The 25650-nt window shown below is 38.0% G+C and overlaps 2 protein-coding genes across 3 annotated transcripts; one reads left to right on the forward strand and one right to left on the reverse strand.

Moving 5' to 3' along the window:
- Positions 1-505: 505 nt before the first annotated feature.
- slc25a39 (solute carrier family 25 member 39) lies at positions 506-10317 on the reverse strand. Of its 2 annotated transcripts, XM_074655901.1 has the most exons (12): positions 9970-10317; positions 7867-7972; positions 7005-7064; positions 6769-6819; positions 5997-6106; positions 5838-5905; positions 5127-5251; positions 4865-5038; positions 4145-4254; positions 3742-3823; positions 2711-2791; positions 506-1846 (listed from the first exon to the last, which is right to left on the reverse strand). In XM_074655901.1, the coding sequence occupies exons 2-12, from the start codon at positions 7961-7963 to the stop codon at positions 1740-1742; spliced, it is 1065 nt and encodes a 354-aa protein (XP_074512002.1). In that variant the 5' UTR covers positions 7964-7972; positions 9970-10317; the 3' UTR covers positions 506-1739. The 2 variants fall into 2 exon arrangements, with proteins under 2 accessions (XP_074512002.1, XP_074512003.1); XM_074655902.1 differs by lacking the exon at positions 6769-6819.
- Positions 10318-11321: 1004 nt separating this feature from the next.
- Positions 11322-24778, forward strand: grna (granulin a). Its single transcript, XM_074655900.1, has 14 exons — positions 11322-11457; positions 12499-12639; positions 14334-14471; positions 14556-14684; positions 15264-15345; positions 16635-16741; positions 16930-17083; positions 17193-17318; positions 18669-18766; positions 18864-19100; positions 19632-19976; positions 21327-21557; positions 21646-21903; positions 23984-24778. The coding sequence occupies exons 2-14, from the start codon at positions 12499-12501 to the stop codon at positions 24125-24127; spliced, it is 2190 nt and encodes a 729-aa protein (XP_074512001.1). The 5' UTR covers positions 11322-11457; the 3' UTR covers positions 24128-24778.
- Positions 24779-25650: the final 872 nt, after the last annotated feature.

Raw genomic sequence — 25650 nt, forward strand, 5'->3', positions numbered from 1 at the left:
TCTTATTGTGCAATAATCTGGCAAAACTGTCATCTCATCAATATACATATTGTATTTTTATATTTTATATTGTATTAACTTTTATATTTTTTTATATTTATATTGCACTATCTTTTTTTATTGTATTATCTTTTCTTTAGTACCTATGGGATTGTCACAATCTAATTTCATTGTACTACACAATGACAATAAAGGGCTTGAATCTTGAATCTTGAATCTCATGTATTGATACTGTATTTTATATGATTTAGTTAAGAAACAATGAGTTTAAATCAATTTACAATACAAGTTCATTGTCTACCAGGGTGGAAAGCTGTCTTTGAACTTGTGTATTTGATAATATGTACAATTTTGTGTTTGTTTTGTGTATTTTCTTATTTTTTATGTTATTGTTCATGCCCTATATTAAATACCCCATTCATAACTAATGCACATATTCAGTTTTTTTTAAATGATGGTTATTTACAAACTCCCAAATACAGTATAAAAGAAACCATACATAGTATTAAATCAAGCCGTCTTAACATTTATTACCATTTCATTCATAAAAAACAAAGAGGAAATGCGTTTACACCTTTCAGGTTAAGGCAGCAATATTTTGCTTCATGATTCAGTGTTGTAGCAAGTTTTGATGTTTATTGTAGGCAAGAAATTCAAAGCCTTTCATCACCAGAATGCCATCAGGGGAAAGACTTTTGTGTTTTCTTTATCACATCATGATAAATAGACAAAATCTTAAGTAAATCTGTGATATTTTTGGGAAGCTGGCTGCATTCCTGTAATATAATCATAGCATTAAATGCTATATTCATGCACCAATGAAAACATATCTTCCAAGAAGAATTTTGCCATCAGGCGTCATGTTTCGTATACTGTAGTTTTCATCCAGTTATGAGAATAGAAAAGAAGCATACAATCAACAAAAATAAAAACATGTACTTATCTTTGTGATTTCATTTCAAAGCGCTTGTGTTGCAAATTTTTAAGTGCTACAAATGATTGAATCTATCCAGTACACAAAACAGATTTGTCAGTGATCTACTCAGATGTCAGAAATGGTCATGCTCTACTGCTACAGGAATGCAGGGGGATGCAGTAAAGCTGATGTAGTGTGGACTAGTGTTCCTGTATTGAATGGAGCTGTAACACCATGCAGTTGGTCTCAGGGAATGCAACATGTGGGAATGAGAACATTTTCCTCTGACTCATGCAACGGCACTGATGCAGTTTTAGCCCTTAAGAGGGTTTGAATTTTCCCATCAAGCATTTACACCCCGTCCTGCACAGATTTACCATTATCAAATGAAAATGTGCACATATGTATGATCTGTATAATATGACCCTTCGCTAAAGCATTGAAAAAACACAATCTTATTGTAAGATACATGTTTAAAGTTTACTCAAATAATCATCACACATAAAGTCTGTGGTCCAAGAGCATCTCTCATTCTCCAGGGTTGTTGTTCAAGCTCAATATTGTGTTCATGGATGTAAAGTGTGTCTCAAGTCTTATCACAGTCTGAGTTAACATTTCCAGAGAGCAGATTTTCAGGTAGAGAAATTGTTGCTATGTGGGTGAATCCTCTTCTTTTATGTTCACAAAAAAAAAAAATCCAATCCTGCCTGTTCCTCAAGTGTCTATTTGAGAGGACTTTATCCCAACTGTCCTGATAATAATGTCTGTAAGTGCTGCTGTGAACAATCCCCTAGCACCACGCAGACAGCCTTCAGGATGCCAGTCACTCTCGATCGAGGTTCATCTGTTGGAAGAAGGTCTTTCCAAATTCGTAGGTGCTTATCATGACAGCACAGGCTGGGGCCACTTTGATCACCCTGGGCATGAAACCTGGAGAAAATACAGATGTTTTCACTTCAGAGCAAAGAAAACATTTTTGCTTAAAGGGCGGGTCCGTCTGCATACTCTTCCATTTTTTTCAAAACAGCAGTGACGTACAGGTAGGTCACCAAAGTAAGCTAATCAAAAGGGTTATGAATAATGTGAACGCTAGCAGTAGCTGAGTCAGTTAACTGTGCTAATTTTGGAAATAACTGAAAGGGTTAGTTCGGATTTTTTGAAGTGGGATTGTAAATGATTTTTGTGAATGGAGTCTGGTGGCTTTGCGATTTAACGGCTTCAACGGCCGTCTGATGCCGAGCTTTACCTCGCCATCAGACGGCCCTTTCCAACGGGGAACTGAAGCCGCTCTCTTCAGAGCCACCACACCAGATTCCATTCACAAAAAACAGTACTTTTACCTCGCAGAACACAGGAGTTGCTGGTCTACCGCTGCCTCGATCGGTTAGTTTGTTTGTGTTATAGTGTGACTTTCAGATCTGAACTAACGTGGCGTCCACAGCAGTACACTGTTTAGCTTCCGTGCCGGTACTCCTGTCTGCTCCTCCAAACTGGGTGCATGCCGACTGCTATCTAAATTACTGTATGTGACGTTAATACACGGACTATAAGGATGTGTAGAAGTGTCATCATGCAGAAAAGTCAATCAGGTCACATGGGAAAAACATTTTAGAAAGGCTTGGGAAAAAAGCATTTTGTTGCTAAAATATACATTTTTGGCCAAAATTTGAATGTTTGGATTTGAATACATAAGGAACACCACTGGGAAGCTACAGAATGATATAAAACCCCCAAAAAACAACAAAAATAATGAACCCGCCTTTTAACATAAGACCGTATACAGTAAGTGTGTACCTGCAAAAAGGCCCCTGTAGCCCATCTCGGCCCAGATTTCCTTCATTATGTGCCATGTGGATGTGGTTCTCTTTAAGGAGGCTAGAAGGAATGGGAATAAGTTACTGTTTAGAACACACTATACACACATAAATGTACATTTCATATAACATTAAGTGTAGATATAAGCAGAGGTTGGACCAAATCACTGATTTGCAAGTCACAAGTAAGTCTCAAGTCTTTGCACTCCTGTCCCAAGTCTTTAACTTTGAGTTTCAAGTCCTAAACAAGTCAGAATGCACTCTTCCGTAAATGTAATGCCATTTTAACAACAAAGTAACTGGCGCCAACTGGCGCTCAGTAACGTTAGTTATTCATGGTTTTCTCCTGCAACTTGATTGGGTGCTGTCGGATTAGGGGATTAAGTGTAAAATAATCAAATGCAAGTCCCAATAATATTCACAAATATTCATAAACAGTCCAGAGTTCAACAAAAAAAAAAAACTTTTCGGGGATTCAGCAATAAAACACGAAAGATAGAAATTCAGTTTGTTCAGTTCAGTTAATTCTCTTCCCAAAACAAATAAAGGATCTCTGTTCAGTTTGTTTAGTTCCTTTATTTGTTCAGGAAGAGGATTTACTCGTGGGAAATAACAGAACTAAACAAACTGAACAGAGATCCTTTATTTGTTTGGGAAGAGGATGTACTCAGTTATTTTCCCTTTGAGTAAATCTTCTCCCTAAACAAATAGAGCGCTACATGGATGACGTATTTTTGTAGGCCAACCAGGAAGTTAGCATCGCCCTGGTTCCCTCGACAAAAAGCCAATGGGATTTTTCCATTGGGTTTTGGATTATTGTAGAAAATAAGCTCAGTGTCAAACAAACATTTGTTACTTACACATTTTGTTCACCAAGATAATCTGAAAGGTTTCAAAATTCCTAAGTGGGTTAATTTGGAGGAAGGTATCAAGTATTTTCAAGTCAAAAGGCTCAAGTCTGAGTGAAGTCACAAGTCACTGGTGTTAACACCTCTGGATATAAGCACAGACCTCCCAGAGTGTCCATTTCTCCCAGCTGGATCTGTCTCCGTGTCTTCACCACGTCAAAAGGCAGCGTCAGGATTGCAGCGATCTAGACACCATGACAGACAAAACCAGTCACCATTCATTAACGATGGCGCCACATTTTGTTCACAACAACAACGAAGCGCTTTGAATTGGCTACAGCTCTGAGGTGATATTTAGAGCAATCCACCAAACTGACTCTCAGAAATTAAGTTGAAATAATAAAAACTGGTGGCTTAGACATAAACCTGTTACACTATCCAGGGGAGCCTGTGTTTCTAAGTAACATCAAGTATATCATTAAAATAAAAATAAAATAGAAATACAGTAAAGAAAGAATGGGGAAACTCTTCCCACATTGTCGTTACATTAAAAGGTGTGTACTTACAGCTCCAGAGATGGCTCCTGCTGTAAAGCTGATGGAGAAGTTGGCCTGAGTCAGTCGGGACTGTTCACACAGCCGGGCCTTTACCAGTTCATAGTTAAACCAGTACAACGCTGCAAATACACACAAACAGGGACAGCTTGTTTACAAATGTGTTTCTCTGTTCCACATCACAGTCATTTTACACTCTCCCAAATAACCAGTACTGTTGTTTCTTTCATCTTGTCCCTGTTGAAGGTTGAACGGTGGCTATAAAAAGTAGCTTTCAAGGCAGAAAAGTTTCAAAACATTCACATAAACTTTTCAAAGCACTCAGCTTAAGTTACTGCTTCACTGTCTATCCGTCTGGTCAGAATGTTTCAAAATCTGTAGTTTTTTCTGCAAAAATATGGTTCAAAATTATACTTCCAGCAGATTTTCAAGTGTTTTTAGCCATGATCTGATGAAAAGGCGATTGTTTGGAACAAACTGGAGATATTAAATTACAGCAGACAAGTGAAATATGCTGCAGGAGAGGTTTGACAAGTTTCTATGGAGGATAAGATTGTTCCACTGTATGGTACATTTGTAACAAACATGAAGCAATAGGTTTACAACCAGATTTGAAGTCTACAGGGGATGAATGTTTGATCTTGCTATTTGTTATCTCTGTAACGACCCCTCTATTATTTAAGATTTGTCTTCCAAGTATTACTATACTGCATTCTGTGGTGCTGCTCTCACCAGAGAAGGGTACGTCTCTGAGGACGGTGGGTCCCCAGCCCCTCCACAGGGACAGCAGTCCGTCCTGAGCCACAGCAGAGCGGATACACACCCGCAGTTCGCTGTAGGACACCTGGCGGGACTGCATCTTGGTCCTGACCAGCTCCAGAGGGCTGATCACCGTCACAGCCCCCACTGCAACACACACACACACGTTAGAAGGAGTCAAAAATACATAAAACATATTACAGTTAGGATATCTACTGCGCTTTAATGGACTTACATCTGGCCAGGCCCCCAGCAACGAGAGGGATGTGGCTGCCCTGGAAACCCAGACCGTATCTCAGGAAGTCCCGCAGCTGGTCGTAGCAGGTGAAGTAGATGACGGTAGCAGGTACAGCCATAACCCTGTACACACACATGCATATGAACTAAGGACAGCACTGTACACTGCCAAATCAATGGAAAGTTTTCATATCGATAACGAGGTAAATTTGTCACTAGAGGTAGACTGATATATAGTGATATTGGTCTTTTATTTAATAACTGAACACTTGATAGTCAGGGTTGCTTCCTGCTAAGATGGATGTTCACTCTGTTTACAGTATAATTAAATTCTTGGGAAAATACGTTTTGCTGCTGCCCCGTCCCTAGCAGTACATTGCTTTGCTCCACACTGGAGGCGTGCCGACCTTCATCTACTGAAGTTAATACACTAACTATGGATAGGTACCTCATACCAGCCCACTTCAAAAAATCCGAACTATCCCTTTAACCCTCAAAGAATTTAATAAGTCTAAACGCTGTTTCCATTCAGATAATATTACATTTACAAAGGAAACGCTTTATCCTTGTAATTACGGCACTCAAAATAGGAAAATGCTGAAATACTAAATATCAGAATAAAACAGCCGTTAGCCACTCAGTATGTTTCTCACCTAAACCTGAATACAAGTATTTTAAATGTTTTCTTGATGAGAGTTTAGACACTCACAGTGTTGGTGGTAGTCCACTCCACAAAGACCTGAGTCCTTCGTGACGAGTGATTTTCACAAAAGCATCCTATGGAATAAACAAACAAACATACTTAAACACATGGTTTGTGCAAAAAAGACTGTGGCAAAAGCAAAGCTGTTGATGTAATTGTACTCACAAGTGTCCCACTGAAATGTGTTGGTGTTTTGTACCAGCTGTTGCAACTGGTTCCATTTTGACACACATAGACGTGATCCATCAGTCCATTACAATACAAGAAACATTTCCCTGTGAGAGACGAAACAACCCGTGGTCAGCAGAATATTGTATGACCCCAGCCTTCCCACCAGATAATTTATCAAAAACTAAAAACATCTTAAACAAGTATCTGAATATTAGTATGTAATCTGTTACATTTTTACGCTTCCTAACCAGAGTTATATAATCCTTGACAGAGCAGAGAAAGGTGATTAATAATACATGTGATGGCATTGACCACAGAGTCGCTCAGAAGATAACATCAGGGCTGTCCTTGTCTCTGCTTACTTTGCATGTTTATTTACAGCTGGTTAAAGTTTGACAAAAAAATTCAAAGAAACTCTAAAAAAAGAATAATTTCACAACCTGCTCCTACTACTACAGATTTTTAGGTGTAGCTAGTGAACATTTGTTGTTTTGTGTTTCTTGAAGCTACCAAACTGTAGAATCTCTACCAACATGAAATGGTAGTTTAGAGCCAGGTACTAAACTGCAGCCACATAAAGAACAACTAAGACTAAAGGCAGGGACGTGAAACAAAAACATGCAGACAGAAAACACGTTAGAGTTAAGGGATTCTTTTTTCGTTGGCAAGAGATGTTTGTTAGTTGAGCATGTTTCCCCACACAGAAAGTTATGCTGGACAACTTTAGCAAGGTTTAGCATGCAGCGACGGCGGGTCAGATACTTACACTTGGGAGGGCGGATGACACCACCCCACGCAGTAGATTCACAAGCTAAAGCTACGAAACAAAGCAAAAGGCAGGACAGAGATGAAGACAGCACAAAAGACAGCTGACGCAGGGTTAGAAAAGCATCCAGATACACACGGCACTCAGACGCAGCTGTTAGTAGCAAAGTCAGTGTTTCAACAGCTAAGTTAATGTGTGATCTAAAACCATAGAAGAAGACGAGCTCCTTGTCCTACCTTGGCGGAACGGTTTTTGCTGAGCCTGCAGCCTGATCTTCACAACGTCCAGCGGTGTGACTGGAAACAAATTAATGAACAGATTCAATTATCATACATAGACATAGTTTGTGTCCAAAATTCCATACTAACATGCTATTCGGGATGCTAAAACAGTATGTGAGATATATTAGTATGTCCAAAACCAATACTATGCGAATTGCATAATATTTCCTGTGAAATATTACAGTATGCAAACACTGGACACTACGGTGGCATAAATATCCCACAATGCAATGTGGTAGTGATGACAACGATCATAACCGACGTTGACGGACAGCTCTGTAACGTCAATGACGCTTCAATTTAAGTCTAATTATAAGATTCCACTTTGCTATAGGCGTAATATGTTTTTGAAATTAGTTCAGACTGTGATTCCCACAAATTGTCGTTTGGTCACATGATGTTGGCATGGGTTAGTAGGTTGGAGGATGTAGTTTATGGTGTTGTTGAATTGTATTGTGTTATACTGGCAGGTGTTTCTATTATGTTGTCCTATGATGGAAGGCTAAATAACAGAAACACTTCTCTGTGTAATGTAGTACATTTCAACAGCACCACAAACACAGACACAAACACCGCTTTAAAACAGAACAAAAACTGAACAGCATAGGATTTACTGTAGGACTTTTGTATTAAACTGCATTAGTTTTAGCTAGTTGTACCTAATAAACTGGCAACTGAGTGTATGACTTTGGTGACAACAAACCAATTGTGTGCACAAGACAACACATTGTGGAAAACTGTATTGGAAAAGAGAAATTACATTTATAAACATACAGACATAAGTTGTTTTTTCTAGTCTTTGTTTCCATGATCTCACCAAAAATAGATGTGAGGAGGGCTCCAGTACCAGAAGCCAGCATCTGCTGCACTGGAGAGATCGCAGCCACGGAGCCGCTGACAGCCCGTTCCCCCATCCTGTCCACCTGTCAGACCAAAAACAAATCCCTTCATGGTAAGAACACAATGTACTGTAACTAAACTTCACTGGAGGTGTTTTCTGACCCCGTCGAACCCTTGTAGCCAGGTGTATTTGTCTCCTTGTAATGTAAAACAACTGAAGAGGAGTGTGTTGGATTCCTGCACGATCAGAAACCTAACACTGACTTTGTGTCCTGTTATGTTAGATAGCTGATAGTGTGACAGCTGCTCTTGAGATGCTCCAAGTTAGTGTCATGACAACAAAAATTAGGTTAAGAAAAGAGTACAATGACTGCAATGTATACTATTGTCCTTCAGGAATAAGGCTAGATCGCTGAAACACACGGACCAATTATTACTGTGTAATACCCCTTTCACACTGAGGACTCAACCAGGGTTGGTTGTGTATATGAAAAGTGAAAAGGGTATAACAAAGTCAGATGTGAGCTGGGTAGGTCTAGGCGTAGTTGTTATTTTTGGGGTCACTTGAAACATTATGATAGCTTATCTACAATGTGCATGTCACCAGACCCACTCCCAACTGAGAGAGTAGGTAATAGCAGACAAATAAACATATAACCAGCCAATACTGAAATGGAACGTAAACAAATGTAGGTAACGCAATATATGTCCTCAGGGAAGTAAAATGTGCATTGAGGAGGATGTTTGGATAAGCAACAGTCATTTAAATCCTGTTTCCCTATCTGTGAGGTTGCCGCTTGTTCCCCCTGGCCTTTTGCTATTCCTGGACTTAATGACACTTTAGTGTGACAGTTATAGAGGCCACTTGGCCCTCAAGGTTTGTCTGGCTAATAAGCTGCTTTGCCAAACAACAACAAACATTTAGCTAGCTAAAAAATATTTTTGAAGGAGACTAAGCATTATATACTTTTTTTGAGACCATATTCCACCCATGCAATGAGCCCTGCTCAAGATGTAATGTGGCTGAGGGGATGTTTGGGGTCTTCCTGTCGCCTTCACCTAAATTACACAACATTGCTAGAATGAACTTCAAATTTGATTACGTTTATGTCTATGTTTATTTATTTTGCACAATTTAAGACTATACAACATAACAAAAAAATTAATGAATAATCTACAGTGCAGGAAGAGGCAAAAAAAACAACCACTGGGCTTATCTGAAGCCTCCACCTAGAGACAAGATTAATATAAATAAATAATATGACTACATAATAGTGATAACAAACAATTAGGACAAGATATATATAACAACAACAATAACAATACAGTAAATATATTAAAAAAAAGACAAGTGTGTGTTGCGTGGAAGTGTATGGTTAGTGTTTGTGAGGAGGATATTGATTTAAATATCTATAATATAAATAAATAAATATATATATATATATATATAAATAAATATATATATATATATATATATATATATAAATAAATAAATATATATATATATAAATAAATAAATATATATATATAAATAAATAAATATATAAATAAATAAATAAATAAATATATATATATATATCTTTTCATCAAGGCCTATGATCTCAGCTGACTCTTCCTACACATCACTCTTTTAATTACTTAGCTATAGTTTCTCCTCTGTGTTATTTATTAGTATGATTTTGTGTGCCCCCTTTGTAAAGCGTCCTTGGGTTTCTGAAAGGCGCTATATAAACCCAATTTATTATTATTATTATAAAGACTTCTGGGTAAACATAAACAAACAACATTGTGAGTTTAACGTTAAGAAAAGTGATGGCACACTGTCCTTTTTCTCCACCATTAGCTAGCTAACTGCTTAATACACATTAGTATATCTTAACCCACAGGACAGGGTTATTCAGATATACAGGAGAGGAGGAAGTTTGCCAAACCTGTCCAAAACACGTGATGTAGCTAGCTAACTGTCAGCATGTGAGTGAAATTAGCTGGGTAGCTAGCTAGCATGCAGCTAGTCAATGCTAGCTAGCTAACGTTAGGTTTCCAGGCAACGTGTTTAAGGTAACAAGCGACCGTTACTCACCTCTACTGGAGCTGACAGTGTCGCTGTGAACCAGAGGCCTCGTCTTCACCCATCTCAGTCAATAGTAGCTACGTCGCTACATGTGAGAGCGTGTCGTGATGTAACTTATTCTCCATTGCTGATAACATGTTGTTGTTGGAGGAGTCGGCGCTAAAAGCTCGCAGCAGCAGCAGCTCGGGCTGTTTATGAGTAGCTATAAGTCAAATCTATATAAAACTACACTCAGCGATAGAGAGGCAGGTGCCCGTGTTGTGGATATCAGTGGTAAACTGTCAGGGTTCGTCTAACCACCGCCCCTCTTCAGCTGGGTCGTGTATAGAAGGGAGCCCCTCAAATTGCAACTCTCGCGAGATTTGCTGCCCGACAATGCATAACCTATACCAGGGGTCAGCAACCTGCAGATCTGGAGCCAGATCCTCTCCAGTGGCTCCCTGTGGATTTATAAAAAAAAATGAATGGAAATGAATAACTGTTTTTTTGTTTAAATTTCCAGTATTAGGGTCACATTGAGGAAAAAAATTAATCTGAGATTTCGAGAATAAAGTCATAATATTACGAGAATAAAGTCATAGGTTTACGAGAAAAAAGTCGTAGTATTATAAGAATAAAGTCATAATATTATAAACTAGTAATTTTACGAGTTATTTTCTTTTTTTCTTGTAAAGTTATGACTTTATTCTCGTTATATCACGACTTTTTTCTTGTAAAATTATGACTTTATTCTCGTAATATTACACATTTTTTTCTCGTAAATTTATGACTTTATTCTTGTAATATTACGACTTTTTTTTTTAACATTACGACTTTTTTCTTGTAATATTTTGACTTTATTCTGGAAATCTCAGATGTTTTTTCCCTCAATGTGACCCTAATACTCTATCGTACATTTGCACTTTGGCCCTCTCTGCATTAGACTTATATACTATATACTTAGAAGACTATAAACTGTGTTACTTTCATCACAATGATCAAATGCTTTGTGGCTCCAGACAGATTTATTTATTTTTTTGCCTAAAATTGCTCTTTTGATAGTAAAGGTTGCTGACCCCTGACCTATACTATTCGAGATCAATGCCCAACATTGACACTGTCGCGAGAGTTTCCTTTCTGGTTCTGGTGCTGGTTCCCTTTTGACATTACCAGCTGCTGCAGCTATGGCGCCGCCTGGTGGACACGTCACTGCAGAGCTGTTCAATGTTCAAACGGCTAAACAGGAGCAACTTCATTGAACATTATCAGCCATATTTAATTTGAAAAAAAGTTGATTTCATTTAAAGACCAGGAGATGCGCTGCAAGGTATTATGGGAAAGTGGGAACCTCTCTCTCTCTCTCTCTCTCTCTCTCTCTCTCTCTCTCTCTCTCTCTCTCTCTCTCTCTCTCTCTGGGGGTGTGTTCAAGACCAGGCAGGTCTATATCTGTGTTATTTAGTAGTGAGACACTTGTGAAACAGCCGACTGCTCACAACAGCCATTCACTCTTTTACCAAGGTAAGAGCAAAATAAACTTATTCTTTTAGCTTTCATAATCTGACATAATATGCTTGCTTAACAAATAAGTCCTTTGAGTGAATTGTAAAGATGTTTGACAATGATTTACAGTATTTACTTCTTTCAGTTTTAGATTACTTATAAATTGTTTTATCCTTTTCGTTGTAAATGATAACCTCCCTGTGTAAAACATCCACAGTTTATTCTGACTAGGGTGAGTTTTTTGTTTTTTTAAGACAAAGCACGGTTCGTTTCTATTATGCATGCTAAATGAAACTGAAAGTTGTGTCAATGACTTGCTTATTCATGCGAAAAAAGAAGAACAAGGAACAAACTTTTTAAGGAACTATTACACTTTCAGAAAATAAATGAAGTAGAGTCTCAGACTTTTTTTTGCATTTTTTATTTTTGATGTGTATGACTCAGTGAAGTAGGCTATTGAATTTAAAGATTTGAAATCACCAGATAGGTATTAGTTTTTAAAGACAGTACGTTCTTGGACATGAAGAAATTAGGGCTGTCAATCGATAAAAATATTGAATCGTGATTAATTGCATGATTGTCCATAGTTAATCGCGATTTATCGCACATTAGCACACATTTTTTTATCTGTTCAAAATGTAACTTAATGGGAGATTTGTCAAGTATTTAATACTCTTATCAACATGGGAGTGGGCAAATATGCTTGCTCTATGTAAATGTATACATATATTTATTATTGGCAATCAATTAACAACACAAAACAATTACAATTATTGTCCAGAAACCCTCACAGGTACTGCATTTTTCCCGACAAGTTAGTATTACATGCGTTATTAACGCGTTATTATCGCGCTAACTGACAGCACTAGTAGAAATATCTGAGCATGCTTATTGTTACAGGCTTTGATCAATAGTTTCAGCAGAAGTGAATGCAAACATGTTATTTCTGAGTTGAGAGGGGAATTCCTCATCCACACCTTCCACTTTCATTGACCTCTCTGTGTGTGTGTGTGTGTGTGTGTGTGTGTGTGTGTGTGTGTGTGTGTGTCCTGTGTGCAGATGCAGAGGTGGGTTTTGATCTGTTGGGCCCTCCTGGCTCTGGTTGGTGCTGATGAGTGTCCAGATGGAGGGAGTTGTGGAAACGGTCAAACCTGCTGCAACAACCCGGCCAACGGCTATGAATGCTGCCCGCTTGATCAGGTAGATCATGGTTGTAATCCCTGCATGTTCTGCATTATAATTTAACCTGAACAGAAAAATTAATCCCAATTACTCTACCTGCTGCAACTGACCATTTTGTTGTAATCCTACTTTTTGGAATTAGTAATTCTACTTAAGCATGCACTTAGTGAAGCTTCTGTCAGTGCAGATGATGTACAGTTGCCTTTTCATTGTCATTGCACCAACATTTGAGCATTTTAAATATTATTATATCCCCAAATGTTTAGTTTAGTTTAGTTTAGTTTAGTCTATTAGGATCCCCATTAGCTGACGCCATGACGTCAGCTAGTCTTTATAACAATTATAAACATTATACACCTTCAAACATCACATTACATACAAAAATCCACAGTACATTACAGTAGATTTTAGGAGATTTGTTCTCAGTGTAGGTGGTAAGAGCTGGCCTGGCCCATCAAATAATTATGTTCTCTATTGGTGTACACTACTTGGTTTCCTGTTATTCCGGTTCACTGACCAGCTTCAAAGTTACAGAAACTAACAAACACGTTCTACAAAAACAGCACAAACATGTTTACTCTGCACCTACTTGTTTCAACACGTCTGTGTATTCAGAAGAAATTATAAGGGATGCACCGATCTGACAGTATCAGTGCATCCCTAGAAAATATGCATTTTTGAAATAAAATAATACATATTCTTTTGCAACATACACAGTTTGTCTTAGTTTAAGATATATTTGGTATCTCTGGAAACCCCTGGATGTACATTAAAATGTTAATAGTTTTTCAAACAATGCTTGGATGCACAACATGCATTTGTAACGATAGACCTGCAAATGTTTCTGACATGGTTAAAGAGTTTAAAGTGGCTACGTTTTACTTTTATTTAAGTTGATTTTGTGCACACTGCCCTGCAAAGCCAAATTGCAGTAACTGCATATTTAGTTAAGACAAGAGTCTGAATTGTTGATATTTATTATGTCATATGAAACATTTTTTGATGCCATATAAATGTATAATGTCAAAGAAAATGTTGTGTTAAATTTGCAGTTAAAACAAAACACAGCTAAAAACGAAACAGTCAGCTAAAACAACAGAGCCAAATCCAGTTCAAGCCAACCAGGGATAGCCACAGTTAACCTTGTCTAAACACTTTGGTGTGCTAATTTTAAATTACTTATCTAAAGTGTAAATTAATTTAATGTAATTATTAATAATGTATATTGACGGAAAGCTGAAAGAACACATTTAATTTGTTGTTGTGTGTACAAGTATTACCTTAAGATTTTTCTATATATATGTCAATAATTTTTTGTCATATAGAATTATAATAAGTAAAAAAATACATAAAATGAAGGAATTGCATCCTGTTCAGCTGTCAGCCTGAAAACTTCAACCCCTTCAACCGCTCTCTATTGTAGGGCAGCACAATTAACTTTACCTTCTAACAAGATAAACTCCAGTAAAGTCATAGTACGTTACTTTGTCCCTTTTGTCCGTCACATAGTTAAATGTAAATATGAGATAACCGTTCGCCTGTCCTCTAAAATAAAAAGAAATGAAGGCTGGACAGTGGCGCTATTCATGCTCATTGATATTTTACTACTTTATGAGTCAGATTAAAGCCGAGGCCTCATTCAGCCAGTGTGATAGCAGTTTTAAAACTTTGCTAGTCAAAGTGTTCTTACTACTGTGCTGCTGTCCTCGTAGGCTGAGTGCTGTGGGGATCACATGCATTGCTGTCCTGCGGGAACAGTCTGCGATACAGCCACGTATAGCTGTTTGAGCTCCACTGGGTCCATCCCCTGGGTGGAAAGAGCTGCTGCTGATCAGCCCGGACTCTCCAGAGTAAGAATAACACACATCTGTTGCTTTCATAATAGAATAGTGAGTGAGTATTTAAGGGCCCTGTTTCCTACCCTGTCCCTGCAGTCCTTCAGGATGATCAAGGCGTACATGGGAGAGGATGAAGACAACATCTGTCCTGATCTGTCACGATGCCCACCTGAGTTTTCCTGCCTGAGGGCCTTGACAAAGTATGGCTGCTGTCCCATAGCTCAGGTAATCAAACCATGTACAACACAGATATAACATGCAACATGTTGCATAACATACTGGTACAATTATCAGGGAAACAGGAATCCTTTAAGTCCACATAAAACCATGAAGTCCATGGTGGAGTCCACTAATGAGACACTCATACAGTAATACTATGATATTATGAGTGAATATGCAAAATTTGTTTTCCAAAAGCCCGGTGACTTCCTGTCACAAGGAGGATCTTTACTGGTTTGGTTAGCAAGTGAAGCATTTTCACTTCACTGAAGAGAACAGGAAGTGATTTTCTGCTAATGTGTGCGATTTAATGACCTTTTCATTGCCATTCCTTTGCTATCAGCAGCTTCCTGTGTTTTGCTGTAAAGTTATCTGCTGGATTGCTTTAGAGCAGCAATGTAAAATGCAGTGCAGAGAAAAGTACAGGCTGGCTATATGGCACCTTTAGATGTCTGACCACTACACCTATTTGGAGTAATACAGTTAAGATTGATTGATTACAAGAGGGAATTCATAAGACATTTGAATCAAACGTGTATTGCATTTACTAAGTATTATAACTAGTGTATTGATTTCCCCTGACAGGGAGTCTCCTGCTCTGATGGGAAACACTGCTGTCCTGAGGGCCACCAGTGCAGCGCAGACTGCCGCTCCTGCATCAAAGAAGGTGAAACTCTTCCACTGACTACCACAACATATTACTACACAGTCTGGAAAACGTTTCTGGAACAGCGTTAAACTGGTGTGAATTCTGTCTGCAGAACAGGGACTACTTTGTATCAATGCGTAATTACAAATCTGAGTGGACGAAAATGACATATGGAGTTCCCCAATGGCTCCAGACTCGGGCCTCTTCTGTTCATGGTTGGATGTGCCAAAATTTGCTCCCGTTTAACAGAGATGAAACAGAAATAATCTATTTTTTTTAGCCAAAGAACAGCGATTAAAAGTCTCAGCTTCACATTAAAGACCACAAACCAAGCCAAGTCTTTGTGACTTCCACATTAAGAAAATTACAAAATCAGCCTACTATCAGTAAATACACTTTTAGTCATATCTTCTTTTGGTCTGTATTAAAGAGTTTACTGCTTGTTTTTATTCTTTATTTTATTCTACAGTATGTCAGGCATCTTTGATCACTTTGAAAAGCGCTATATAAATCTGATATATTACTTGCAGACATATGGACTCGTGTGGGGCATGAATATAGCTTGGTTTTCATCCATTGCACACATTGATAGAAGGAATTATTACACGGCTTTGTTAAATACTCAATTCTGATTGGTCAATCACGGCGTTCTACGGTCTGTTATTTCCTTATAACAGACAGTTGCTATGGGCGCAGTTCTGATGTCGGACTCTGGCAGACTGTTTCTTAAGTAAGTAGCCGTGTAATAAGCTTCACGTCGGGGTCCTGCATCGCCCCGTCAGGGCTTATTTCACAAGAATGACCTGCAAGCTGTATATGATCCCTTACTTAAAATAGATCCCAGTGAAATTTCCTTGGCCTCCTTTAGTGAGGTGGTCAAAATGTCAATGTCAACTATTAATTATTTAAAATATTAATTGATTCAAATATTTGAGTAATTTTGAGTAAAAGAAAAAAAAGTCAAAGTTATCTGAGTCCAGCTTCTTAAATGTGAATATTTTCTGGTTTCTTTCCTCCTCTATGACAGTAAACTGAATATCTTTGAGTTGTGGACAAAACAAGACATTTGAGGACGTCATCTTGGGCTTTGGGAAACACTGATCAACACTAATTGAATGTCTTATTTAACTTTTTATAGTGCATTTTGTTTCTTGTATATGTCTCAATGCCTTTTTATGTCTCATGTGAATCACTTTGAATTGGCTCGTTGTTGAAAGGTGCTGTACAGATAAACTCTCATAAGAGGTTTAACTTTTATCTCAAGGCCTCTAAACACATTTTTAAATGTTCCCGTTGCGTTGTTTCAGAGCTTGCGACTACAGTTCTGTGCAGCGACGGAGTGTCAGAGTGTCCAGAGGAAACCAGCTGCTGTGAAACCCCAGAAGGAACGTGGGGCTGCTGTCCCATGCCAAAGGTACAAAATGGCTGATCTTTTCATTATAGACATTCACAAGGTGACAGCTTTGATATGCTAAATAGTATAATTAAGATTATGAATGAGGAAAAACAGAGACGATGGATTTGCATGTCGGGTTATCGTGACTTTATGGTGTCTTATATCATGTGTGGTTCTAAGGTGATATTCCTTTACTGTCTAAACAGGCTGTGTGCTGCGGGGATAAGACACACTGCTGTCCTGAAGGGAGCACATGTGATGTCGAAAACTCCAAATGTATTTCCTTATCTACCAAAAAAGAGACGCCGATGTGGGCCAAACTACCTGCCAGGATGAGAGCAGTCTGGGAGAACAAGAAAGGTCAGTTTCGTTTTTAGTCTTACTGGGAAACTTACTTCCCCATTCTGATCAATCATTGTCTAAATCTGTGTGTTCGTGCAACCTGATCTGCATGTGATTCCACTTTCAGAAAATGAACCTGTCACTGCACATACAGTTGGTGGTGGTGGCTCAGAAAAATCCCCTGAAGTCACCACAGTGAGTACAGTTCCTCCTCCAGAGACGGAAGTACCATCAGTCACCGAGGCAGCTGCAGGTGAGATGTTAATCATGAATCAAAGTATGTAGAACAAGCGCACACCTAAAAATAAAGTCCATCACAGATGATACACATAATGAGACCAGATGCATATGTTTCAATCCACCACAAAGTAGTTTCTGATAGTTAAGGGTACAAATAGTGGATGTAATGATTTAATAATATTGATAATGGCTGCGTTCCATTTCATTTTGGCGTGTCAGTGAGTCCCATGAATTGCTGGCACAGCTAAATGTTGTGAGTTGCAGAATTTTCTGCTATGATGAGACAAAATATCTGCTGTGGGAAAGTTCAAAACTAAAACAAAGTACAGTAGGATTCTGCATGCTGGAGGTATGGTTGTAGTAAGTTACCGTTACCGGCATCGGTAATAGTATCAGCAATGTATCATATTTTGGTAAATTGATGGTAGTGTGTATTAGCTGAAGAAACTGCTTTTTGTTCGAAAAGTTTGTCCAGATAGCATTTCTTCCTTTGTCAATAGGTTACAATGCTGACCAGCTCAGCTTTAATATTTAATAAAATATCATGTGGAGGTTGCTTGTAAACAACAAAAGTTGTTTACATTCAGTGTTTCTCACCAAAACGTATTGTGTGTCTAACAAATGCATTTCCATCTTCATAAAATGTTTAAATATCTTTTAAATCCTGCATGGTTTACATCCATGTTTGCTTCTTTTTCTTTGCCGTTTCTGGTGCATTGTATGTTTCTTGCTGCATTGTGTAAATAATAGCGTGAAACCAAAGGTAGGATGTGAATTGCCATTCATAAAAATAATGCTCCGTTGTTATCGTTTATGACCATGTCCTTGTACTTTTGGAATTTATCACAGAGGTTTGTAAATTTTAGTTTTTTAGTGTAATGTCGTTATGGTCAGTTGTTTACTTATTTATTTATTTATTTATGTACTTATTTTGTTAGATTTATTTTAATGTATTATTTATTATCTTTATTGTATTTATTTAGATTTATATAATTTCATTCTTTTTTTAAATCTTTGTCTTTTACTGTATTTATTATTATTATTATTATTATTATTATTATTATTATTATTATCATATATTGCAATATACTGTATATTGCCTAATGTGACCTGTGCTGTACTCTTTATCATCAATTATCACACTTTATCATTTTGGTCCCCTGGGATATATGAAAGTACTTTTCTAGATGCAGTAGTGGGGTTACAAAAACAGATTGTCAAAGGTATGGCACCATATTATACCTGTGGTGCCGCTGTGACGTGTTTTTGTTGTTGAAAATGTTCAATTCTGCCGTACTTTTTTCTCAGCATGAGGGCAGATTTCAGATATGTAGGAAATGTTACCATTATTTTTTTGTTCCAGGCAATGATGTCCCCTGTGATGAAACAGGATCCTGTCCAGATAACACCACATGCTGTAAAAACCCAGAGGGCGGCTGGGGTTGCTGTCCTCTACCAGAGGTACAACATTGGCTGCCATTTTTTTACACAGTCCTAACTTTTATGTTAAAGGCTTTGCTGATGCATTAATGGTTATTCATCTTTCTGATCACATCAGGCTGTTTGTTGTGAAGATTTAATTCACTGCTGCCCAAAAGGTAAGAAATGTAACGTGGCTGTACAGACCTGTGAGGATCCAACATGCTCTGTGCCGTGGTTCCAGAAGGTACCCGCGATTCCCAAACAGGGCGCACAGGTGGGGAATGTCACATGTGACGATACCCACGCTTGTCCTGATGACACTACCTGCTGCAAGACCACAACAGGAGACTGGGCCTGCTGTCCTCTACCTAAGGTAAACACAGAGCAACATGCACACACACGCACACACTTTCCTTATGATTTTCTCCTGGATTGGCCAGTTAAATGTGCAAATAGTTCTTATATATAAGCATAAAGAAATGTAAGAAAATAGAAATGAAGGAGTATGTTAATTGTAAATTAATTAATGTAAATTATTTACATAATGCTACAATATATAACACAATATATGAAGAGAAATATAAATAAGTAATAAAAATAAGAAATTATAAATAATGAAATATGTACAAATATGTGCATCAAACACATACAATATATAACCACAGTGTAAATACAAAATGCTGAGAAATGGGATCTATTAAGTGTGTTAAATATAAATGCAAGAATAGTATAAATAAAAATTAAATAAAAGTATTTCTTGAAATGTACAGTATTAATGACAGTATGGGTATTGTACAGTTGTACAACTTGCCTTTACTTTGACTGACAGTTCTCTCTCCAAATGTAAATTCATACATCCAACAATGTTTGTGACTGAAAGTATTCTTGTCACTTTGTTCAAAAGGCGGTCTGTTGTGACGACCACGAACACTGCTGCCCTGAGGGCACCACCTGTGACCTGACCACGCTCACCTGTAACAGCGCCTCGGGCTTAACGCCCATGATGCAGAAGATACCTGCGTTCGCCACGGCGGCGCCCACTACGGTGGCCGCTACGACCCAAAGTCAGGCAAAAGGCACAGAGCAAACAGAGGAGCCTGAGACAGAGGACGAGGAGGAGGAGGAAGAGGAGGAGAATAAAGGAGAAGTGGAGGTCATTCAGTGTGACGACCACGTCACCTGCCCTGGGTCCACCACCTGCTGCTTCACGAGCCAGTCTCAAACGTGGGGCTGTTGCCCGATACCAAAAGTGAGCACTGACCTCCAGTAACAACAGGATTTTACCGTCTCATAGCATAAAACGATCATCATATATAAGACTACAAATAATAAACTTTTTTAAATTTTTGATTATGGTAACACTTTACTTCAACCCCTCCTCCTATTTAGCATTTATAAGGAGTGTATAAACATTTAATCAACACCCTATAATGTAGTTGGACATTTTAAGTGTTTATTAATGTGCAGTCAACAACAGACATATTTTATATTATTACAGCTGTGTTTTACTATATTGTCATTTGTTGCTGATGGGTGCCCACAGGAGGAGTTATAGTTGTTGACAAATACAATTAAAAACACTTATATCTGCTTATAACTACATTATAGTGTGTTATAAAACAGTTATTTAATGTTTAAATGCTGCTTATAAATGCTAAATAGGGAGGGTTAAAGTAAAGTGTTAACTTGGTTATTTTTTCAATGAATTCATATAATTGTTCAGTCTAAGAAAAGGGATAAAATACCAACAAATAAACCCAGGGACTCATCTTACAATCACATAATTTGTTAAGTTAAAAAAACAAACAGAGGAACTCAGTTTATTAAGATGTGAGGTAGCAGAAAAAGCGGTAAATCTGAACATTGGAGAAACCTTCAAATGTATGGTATTTTTGTTTCATAACTCACTTAAAACGGCTTTAATCAATATATATTTATATGAACAATGGGTCAAATGACTATGTGTGATGTGAAAAGGGCTCGCTCCTAGTGAACCGAAAGAGAGTTATCACCAGACTTTGCAGTTCCCCTTAGCTCCACAGAGCTTTATAGCATATAAAAGCTTATTGCTTTGGTTTTCCAGCCCACAACTTTAATGTTTTGGTTCACTCTCACCGCTCTCATAATGACGTTTTCAGTCATAGCAGGCAGCTGAATTGATTGTTTCAGCACTAATCACACACAGGCTGTTGATCAACACCAATACCTCAGCAGTTAAGTAGCCAGCTAAGATTTCTGGCTTTCAAAACTGGTGTCCAGACTGCAAACAACTGAGTGGCATCACTTTCTCAAACCCTGAGAGTATAAATGACAGTAATGTTATTACTTTGCATGGTGATATAGTTCCTCTTGTGCAGTACATTTATACCCTATCCTGTGTTAACTCCTGACTTTATTATTTCTGTCAGCTGCTGGACTTCCCTCAGGTGGTGCATGAACAGTTATAACAGTTCATGCACCACTTCATCTGTTAACAGTTATAACAGTTAATGCACTTTCATTTTTTCACTAGTCAAAGATTATTCATTTGAAAGAAGAACTTGAAAACAGGATGGATGATGTGAAAGTTTCACTTCCACTCTCACTTCTCCCCCCACAGGCTTCGTGCTGCAGGGATGGGATCCACTGCTGTCCCTTCGGATACATATGCGACGCGAGCTACTGCATCCGAGGTGAAGTGGTGATCCCATGGTACACCAAGCTTCCAGCCACCACAAGAATCGAGGCCGATCCCAGCGCTGTGCAGTGCGACCGGCTGAATCAATGTCCTGAACACACCACCTGCTGCCAGCTGCTCACGGGCGAGTGGGGCTGCTGCCCGCTGCAAGATGTGAGCACTGTATAAGATACACGATCAGTATATTATCCTTGTCAGGGTTTGCTTATGTAAAACAACCTTGTGCATGCTGTGTCTGCAGGCTGTGTGCTGCCCAGATAAGCAGCACTGCTGCCCACAGGGATACACCTGCAACATGGCCTCTAACTCCTGTCAGAAGATCATCATGCTGCAGCTCGAGTCCGTCCCGCTGACACCGGTGTATCTGCTCAAGCATGAACCCATGCTGAGTCCCTCAAAGGACAGAGACGTCAAGTGTGATGATCAAGAGAGCTGTCCAGATGGAAACACCTGCTGCAGGACCGACGCTACTTCATGGGGCTGCTGTCCACTTCCCTCCGTATGATATACAGTCATAACTTCAACCTTTAAAAGAATAGTTTGAAATTGTGGGAAATATACATATTTGCTTTCTTGCAGAGAGTTAGGTGAGATCTCATGTCTGTACGATAAATGTGAAGCTATTGGCAGGCAGCTGATAGCGTAGCTTAGCACAAAGACTGCAAACAGGGGGAAACAGCTAGCCTGGCTCTGTCTTATGGTAGTAAAACCCACCTACAAGCAGCTCTAAAGCTTAACGTTACATCCTATAGAGTGGTATCAATCTTATCATCTAATACGCAGCAAAAATAATTAATGTCAAGCCATCTAGCAGGGCTAGACAGTCAGGGAGACACCTAATTGAGGCCATTTGTCTCCTAAATGAGCCTAGAAAATATTGTTTCAGTTATTACAATATTATAATATTGTATACATGTTTCTTGTCCTGGCAGTCTTTCAGTTACATGATTCAAAATTTCGGAACTTATTTAAGCTGTTAAGTCTGTGGTGGAAACCACTTTTAAATGCAAGTTTGAATATTTCTATTTTGCACTCCTTTAATCTACTGTTCCGCTTCATTTCAGAGGGAAATATTGAACTTTTTACTTCACTCTTTATTTGACAGTTGTAGTTACTTTACAGATTCACTTTTTTACATACAACGCATGTGATCTTTTAAATTGTGATACGTTGTTATTGATTAAACTACACACACCTCAGCTATCTGCAGCATTAGTATGCTGCTTACGTGTTAGTATTAATAAACACATAATTCTGCATTATAAGGATTGAACAGCAGAGATGTGGATTAGGCTGCAGGAGTGTGCATTTCTGTCACAAAAAAATTTCAAATCCTGTGATATTTGGATTTGTTAATACAGCCGAAGATTTATTGTGGGTTTGTCATAATAGCAAGAAAATATATGTCATATACCTGTCAGTTGGTGGCAGTATTGAAAGTAATCAAGTTAATTTGCTTAAGTACTGTACTTTAGTACAATGTTGAGGTAATATTGTACTTTTTACTCCACCACATTTATCTGACAGCTATAGTTACTAGTTACATTGTAGGTAATGTAATATGTACAAAAATATGCATCTTGACCAGCTACTACATGAAAATGCTGCGTATATGTTCAGATATACTTTAACAGTCCATAAATGTAACTCATAACAATACAACCATAAAAATGTTTATAAAATTATTATTATTTCTATGAATACAACACTCTGGAAGGAGATATAATGAGTACTTGTACCTTTAGTACTTGAAATTTGCTGCTAATACAACTGTACTCTTTCTTAAGTAACATCTTAAAGGCTGTTATATACATGTATGTTTATACTAACTTAAAGGGACTGTTTGTAACTTTTTACAAGTATAAATCTACCGGGTCGGGATCCCATGCGCACTCGCGTGTGGCTACGCTGTTCAGACCGCTCCGCTGCCTGCTTGTCTTCACTCACACAACGCGCGCGTTCTCGCTCCACCTCACGTTCATGCGCGCTCACTCCACACTGCAGAAGAGTTAGTGGCTCTGAGAATATCTAATAAATGTACAGTGGACGTTTGTGCAGAAATAAATGCTGCAGCTCCTCCAGACCAACAGAGGTTTCCCGTGTCTTGTGAAGTGACGGGGCTCCGCAGCGAGAAACGTTGTCGTCTCCGACCGGGTGCCGGTGTCTCCCCTGCGGGCGCAGTCGGGAAACAATAATGTTTCTCTTCCTACTTCAGCCTCCGGGGCTGAAGCAGCGGGGCTGAAGCAGGAAAAGCCAACAGTAGGATCAGCAGTGATTCATGGAGAGACCTTGGTCTGGTCAGCTAACATTACTGCCAAGCAGGTGAAATATAGAGTGATATTGTGGTTTTAGCTGACGTGTGTCGCCTTACTGTTTTGAGCGATGCTCGATCATGTCTATTTAGAGCGAGCACAAGCGCGAGCCCGACGCTGACTTTCGTTGGCTTAACGGCCACAGGTGTCGCTGTTAACAGGCATTTTTGAAAGTTACAAATAGTCCCTTTAACTAAAGCACCCGATTGTTTCTTTCACCTTCGGCTGACGGTGTTACATACCTTCCTTCCTCTGTCCTCTCCACAGGCGTTGTGCTGCAGCGATATGGTGCACTGCTGTCCCAACGGCTACGCCTGCACTGACAGTGGAGAATGTACCAAGGACACCAGGCTCCAGTGGCACAAGTGGGATATGTTCTACGCCAACAAGAAGAGAGCTCTAATTTTGTGAAAACCATTCTCCGCTGCAATGTCATTATTTCTGCATGCAATGCACTAATTTAAAATAAGGGATTTTATGATCATTTTGAGATGCTTCGTTCTTAGAGGAACGTAGTAAAAGGTGAAGGGGACACTGTGACATTGAATTGCATTTGGGGTTATAATGTTCTGTTACAACTACATGCAACAAGATCAGGGCATTAAGATTTTAATAACTTGTTTTAAGTGTCATAGAACCTTGTTATTCCAAGCTTGAAACTTCACTCCATCCATTAAAAACACTCCACAGGCAATACGATTGTATTCACTGTCAGTCATCTGTTTCTCTATATTCTGCTTAAACTGCCTTGTCCTTGCAATGTGCATTTCTCTATCAATAATCAGTCACAATTCAGGGCATAATTTCACATAAGTTAATCATTTTAAATGTACGTGATTCCACCTCATGATGAATGAATCTGCTGCAGTACTGGTTTCTGGTCAGTACTTTAGACATTAGATCTATTTGTGGCATAATCTGTAATGCGTTATTCATTTTAAGTGATTTAATTTTGTGCATCTTATTGTCACTTATTGTGTTAATTTGGGATTTAACACAGAAATAATATGCTTGTTGCAGCTTAATCTGCGTAAAACTAATAAACAAGAAGATATGATGTTACAACATTGCAACTTGTCAAATCATTATACTGTATGAGTTTTCTAGTGAGTGAAGAGGCATAAAAGAAGACTCCTCATTAAATGTCTGTTTTTCCTTATCACTACTTCCGGGATGGAATTCCCCTTTTCAGGATGACGTCGTACAGTTTGTGCCTTTTCTGACGTCATGGTTGATTATTTGGGATTATCGGACTTCCCCTTCCTGAGCACATTAAAGCTCTGTTGGAGTAAAAGAAATCAATATTTCCGATTATACAATTCAAAATAAAAGCCAAAAAAAAAGAATTATTTTAATTTTAATTAAATTTAGATTATAAAAAATAATATCCATCCCCAAATACTTCATTGATTCCCAAAGGGGAAATTCACCATGTTACAACAGGCGAAGGAAAAACAAAAAATAGAACTATTTGAATGAAATGATTAAAAATGAAATGAGAAATTAAATAATATAGGGATATTAAGTTCACAATCTATACATTACAATATATTAAGCTCTAAAAATGAATTGTTTTAATTTTTTTCTTGCAAAAGAAATCAAACCAGAAACCCAGTAGTACAACATAATACAAATTTAGATAATATGGTATGGGTAAGTGTAATAAAATATATTTTAATGTTTATAATATATCTGCAGTTTGTAACTAATTATGACACAAACTTTTATATAATAGGGACGCTTTTATTATGTATATATATAAATATAATATAGTATACTATATATATATATAGTATACTATATAATATATATATATATACTGTATATAGTATACTATATATACAGTATACTGTATATATAGTATACTATATACTATATATATATATATATATATAGTATATAGTATACTATATGTATATATATAGTTCCAATTT

The sequence above is a fragment of the Sebastes fasciatus genome, chromosome 13, assembly GCF_043250625.1.
Source record: "Sebastes fasciatus isolate fSebFas1 chromosome 13, fSebFas1.pri, whole genome shotgun sequence".
Lineage (NCBI taxonomy): Eukaryota > Metazoa > Chordata > Actinopteri > Perciformes > Sebastidae > Sebastes > Sebastes fasciatus.

What these genes read in the sequence shown, in the direction of transcription:
- slc25a39 (XM_074655901.1), bottom strand. Translation starts at nt 7,963, where the DNA reads ATGGGGGAACGGGCTGTCAGCGGCTCCGTGGCTGCGATCTCTCCAGTG. An exon ending in TGTCATCCGCCCTCCCAAGT is followed by an intron (nt 6,107 to 6,768) that starts GTAAGTATCTGA and finishes CGTCTCTCACAG; the next exon opens with GGAAATGTTTCTTGTATTGT. An exon ending in CAGAGACGTACCCTTCTCTG is followed by an intron (nt 4,255 to 4,864) that starts GTGAGAGCAGCA and finishes GTGTATTTGCAG; the next exon opens with CGTTGTACTGGTTTAACTAT.
- grna (XM_074655900.1), top strand. Translation starts at nt 12,499, where the DNA reads ATGCAGAGGTGGGTTTTGATCTGTTGGGCCCTCCTGGCTCTGGTTGGT. An exon ending in GCTGTTGCCCGATACCAAAA is followed by an intron (nt 19,977 to 21,326) that starts GTGAGCACTGAC and finishes CTCCCCCCACAG; the next exon opens with GCTTCGTGCTGCAGGGATGG. An exon ending in GCTGCTGTCCACTTCCCTCC is followed by an intron (nt 21,904 to 23,983) that starts GTATGATATACA and finishes TCCTCTCCACAG; the next exon opens with GCGTTGTGCTGCAGCGATAT.